At 38.5% G+C, this 5,055-nt stretch overlaps 1 protein-coding gene across 1 annotated transcript; it reads right to left on the reverse strand.

Moving 5' to 3' along the window:
* Window positions 1-3,523: 3,523 nt before the first annotated feature.
* On the reverse strand, window positions 3,524-4,778 carry LOC110792223 (glycine-rich cell wall structural protein 1). Its single transcript, XM_021997038.2, has one exon. It carries the CDS (start codon window positions 4,533-4,535, stop codon window positions 3,747-3,749), a length of 789 nt encoding a protein of 262 aa, XP_021852730.2. The 5' UTR covers window positions 4,536-4,778; the 3' UTR covers window positions 3,524-3,746.
* Window positions 4,779-5,055: the final 277 nt, after the last annotated feature.

Genomic DNA, 5,055 nt, shown 5'->3' on the forward strand with positions numbered 1-5,055 from the left:
GTATTCAAACTCTTCCTACCCCATTGGAAAAGGCTACATGTACACCTAATGTACAAGATTTTCATGCACACCACCATTCATTTGTTGACACATCATCAAACCCACTAAAAAATGAGAATAAAAGACAATAAATATGTCATTTCAACCATTAAAAAAGCATGGTTTATAAGATGCCTTGTACACTAAGTGTACATGTAGTAGGATCCTACCCCATTTAAATCTGTAGTGTCATTTGCTCACCCGCACCCAAAGAAAACTCATTAAACAAATAAACCTTTATTCCCTAAATAAAACTTCTTGGAGTAAAAAGGCTACATGTACACCTAGCTAGTGTACAAAATTCTCTTGTACAACACCATTAATTTGTTGACACATCATCAAACCTACTTAAAAATGAGAATGAAATACAATAAATATGTTATTTCAACCAATAAAAAAACCAGGTGTACAAGATGTCTTATACACTAGGTGTACATGTAGTAGGATCTGTAATTAAAACTAGTCTAATTTGACAATCATTCAAGTTTTGAAACAGACATCATAAAAGTCATCAGTCTACCTAGTAACTAGTAAAGTCACCATGTTATTCATTCAAAAGAATGGTGAGACCAGTCAGCTAAAATTCTGTGCTATGATTTATCGTTGTGATGTAAGACAGTAAGATGGTTGATAAATTTGTCCCCTGGCGCTCACGAAGTTAAAACCAGCAACTGCACCAAATATAATACGGAGTATTTAATTTATAGAATGTCAATTCTCATTGATCGAGGATCAAGCTAAGCTTTGTCTAATGATGACAGACAATCTACCTTCCATCTTAAAGGTTGGGAGTTCGATCTCAATCAGTTAGCGGCGGATCTATGAATTTAGAAATGAGGTGCGTGAAGAAGTTTTGAAACTGGAACTTCTAATCAAGAGAGAAAGATCAAATTTTATTGATTAAGAGAATTATAACTTTATTACAAGTGAAAGCTTAACCGGTTGCTAAACTTTTATACTAATGTGCTTGTATACAAGAGATAACTGGTCGAAGGGATCAATTAGTTACAACTAATATCTCTAGCCTCTAACAACCTTTTTGAACAGGTTGTAGTGCAGACAAGTCAGCAATCTGTGTGTCTTGATCCTCAAGACTTAGTAATCGAGTGACCAAAGTAGTGATCAGCTGACTGTTGTGTCTGTTGTTGTGTTTCTTGTTGTCAGTTGAATTGTTGATGTGTTTGTTGATGGATCATATACTCCAATAGCCCCCCTCAATCTAGGAACTGGTTCAATATGAAGCATTCCTAGCTTGGAAATCAACTCACAATGATGTAGAGAAGATAAGACTTTGGTTAAAACATCAGCCAGTTGAGCATTAGTAGGAACAAAAGTTAACTCAATCAAGCCTTCCAATACCTTATCTCTGGTGAAATGACTGTCCAATTCTATGTGTTTGGTTCTCTCATGATAAACTGGATTCTTGGCAATGTGTATGGCAGATTGATTATCACATTTCAGCTAAATAGGAGTGAGGTTAGACAGCCCCATTTCTCATAACAATCTGACTAGTCAAGTGATCTCAGAAGCTGCAGCAGCCATGGCTCTGTACTCAGCTTCAGAAGATGATCTTGAAATAGTTCTTTGTTTCTTGGATTTCCAAGAATTAGGATAATTTTCTAGAAGCATGACATAACCAGTGATAAATCTCCTAGTGTCAAGATCATGCATCCCAATCAGAATCACAATAAGCCTGTAAAATCAATTGTGAAGAAGATTGTATGAAAATGCCTTGACCAATTGTGTGAGCAACATATCTGAGTAAGTGATGCAAGGCTTGTTGTTGAGATGTTTTTGAAGATTGCATAAACTGACTTAGAGTTTTCACTGCAAATGATAGATCGGGTCGAGTGTGAGTAAGGAAATTGAGCTTGCCAACTAATTAAACATCTATACTGAGTGGGACCGACATAAGGTTCATCATCTAAACCAGTCAACTTGAGCTTGACTGGAAGAGGTGTTTTGGCTGACTTAGAGACATCCATACCACATTCTGTCAGGAGTTCCCTTGTAAACGTAGACTGTAGTGGGGGTACATTTGTACAACTCGTACTTCTGTGAATCTGCCACTGCTGCAACCAGTGACACTTTGGAGATAAGGTTTTCTTATACTATAATCGATATAGTCTTTAAATCCTATACTAAGAGCTAAATGATAAATTCAGATAATAAATTAAATCTCGCCCACAAAAAAAAATTACCTTTGACTTTTGAGTATCAAACTATGTTGTTTGGTATCAAATATAAATGCAACCACGTTTCCGGTCAAACTATGTTGTTTGGCACCAAATGAAAAAATGCAACTACACTTCTACCAAATATGCTATTTGGTACCAAATGAAATTGCAACAATTACAGAAAATACAGTAAAAATATAATTTTAATGTTAGTATATCTTTTAAATACTATATCAATTATAGTCTAAGACTTTCTCCTTTGGAGATAGGGATAAAATCCCTCACCCATCCCCCAATTTTAGGGGAGTATACCCCTCTAATGAAACAAGTGGGGTGAATGCAGTTATGCAGATTAAACAATTGGAGTAAAAGATATTAAAGGTATTAAATATAACTAGTTAGAGGGAGAAAAAAATATGACTAGTTGGGTCCATGAGGACGGGGTAAGAAGGAAATTATAAAATAATAAGAGGAAAAGTTTCCTTAAATGAAAAATGCTCCACTTAATAAAATAAGTCTGATTATTAAAAAAGTGAACCATTTAATAAAATACACAGGGAGTACTTTATTTTACAAATAGTCAAAACTCCAAATTTCTCTATCCTTTTTTTCGGAGTTTTGAATTAGATTTTCTCCATTTGTGTAGCTTTTTTCAATTGATGTGTGTTTGTAAATTGCTTCTTTTAACTCAACTGTAAATACACTTAACCACGTCGTGATTTCAATGGCATGTGAGCAAACCTAAAGTAGATGAGATGCATTTTTGTCTAAATTTTTTTCCTTTAATTTTGATCTAATTCAAATGCCCTAAATTAATTAATCTATACTATGATATTGGTAGTGGTGTAATCATTTTTGGAACATTTTTTAATTGGTGAAGATGATGATGAAGAAGAAAGAAACGGAGATTTGGAAGGGTTATTGGTGACTATGATGATGATGGAGGAAATGAATCGGAAAAGAAAAGGTTCAAAATATTCATTTGGTAAATTAGACTCGAACATGAGATCAACGAGTCGTATGTAGGGTAGAAATATTACTATATCTGATATCTTAACACTACAAGAAAAAGGCAAATCTCCGACCGCAAAAAAAAAATAGTCGGCAAAAGAGCGTTTTTGGTCGGAAAAAAATTTACCGACTAAAAGTAGTCGGAAAAGGGTTGTCGGTGATGTCCTGGTCGGAGTTTGGCCAAATTCCGACTAAAAAGTGAGACGTGAGAGGAATGATACATACGTAGTATAATATATGGTACGGAGTACTTAATTAATACGTCTTGCTAGCTCAAGAAAATGCAAGAGATTGGGTAACAAACTAGGAAATGATAGTTATCGACTTCATTTATGAATTAAAACTTTAGTAATAGACGGATTTAGACTTATCAGTACAATATTGCAAAATAAGTACCAATAAAAACTCGAATAAGAGAGTTAAATCTCCCATTCTAGATTAATACAATACGGAGTAATACATATGGTACGTAGTAGCCAGGGTATGTAGTACACTAGGAAAACAAGCATGATATCACTTTCAAGGGAATCCATGTCCTATTCCACTACCAGCACCAACACCTCCACCAAATCCACCGCCTGAACCACCACCAAGGCCGCCACCACCTCCACCACCAAGCCCTCCACCACCACCTGCTCCTCCACCTAATCCTCCTCCAGCTCCAGCTCCTGCTCCATATCCAGCACCACCACCTGCTCCTCCACCTAGTCCACCACCACCACCAAGTCCTCCACCACCACCAGCTCCTCCACCTAGTCCACCACCACCACCAGCTCCTCCACCTAATCCACCACCAGCTCCATACCCGGAACCTCCGCCTGCACCAGCCCCACCACCTAGTCCACTACCGCCACCACCACCAAGCCCTCCACCTCCACCCGCTCCTCCACCTAGTCCACCACCACCACCAGCTCCACCTCCACCTCCTGCTCCATACCCGGCACCACCACCTAGTCCACCACCTTTACCACCACCGAAACCCGCACCACCACCTGCTCCTCCGCCTAATCCACCACCTAGTCCACCACCACCACCACCACCTCCTCCAAGACCTCCACCACCTCCGCCACCAAGACCCCCACCAGCCCCAACACCGCCTCCATAGCCAGCTCCGCCTCCAGCACCACCTCCAAGGCCAACACCGCCTCCCTTGCCAAACCCACCACCTCCACCTAAGCCACCACCGTGGCCAAAGAACTTCTCATCTTCGAAAGAACTAGAGGTACTCAATAGCTTCCTAGCACTAGTACAAGTAGTGCATACTAGTGCACCAAGGACCAAAAACATGAATACTTTGCTACAAGTCATCTTAGTACGTAGTGATTAATTACGTACGGGTATTTTTAGATGATGATATCGAGTAGGGATGAGAAGTCGAGGGCCGAAGGGATGGGATTATATAGCAATGATCGATTTGACCAAGCTAATGCACATCAAATCATATTATTATTGAAAGCTTAGCTTATAACAAACGGTTAGTTGAGAGAGTTTACAATAAATGTAGTGCATGTGCATGTGTTCGTCAAGAAACCGTGTTGCAACACTTTATTGCCTTCAACTACATAGGTTGAAATATATATAGATCCTGGAAAGCTGGCTACCATTATATATGCTCAATCATATCGATCAGTTCATACGTACTAAAGCTAGTTCAAACGTTAGAGACTTAATTTGAGTTCAATAATTTGGACCAAACTTTATTAATTGGCCGGTATACTATTATCATTCCACCCAGTATGTACCCTGAAATTCTTTCTTGTTGGCCATTGCTTTTATTACTATACTTGTGTTAGGTCAAATATTGTGTAATCTCGTATCATTCTCATTA

The sequence above is a fragment of the Spinacia oleracea genome, chromosome 4, assembly GCF_020520425.1.
Source record: "Spinacia oleracea cultivar Varoflay chromosome 4, BTI_SOV_V1, whole genome shotgun sequence".
Classification (NCBI taxonomy): domain Eukaryota; kingdom Viridiplantae; phylum Streptophyta; class Magnoliopsida; order Caryophyllales; family Amaranthaceae; genus Spinacia; species Spinacia oleracea.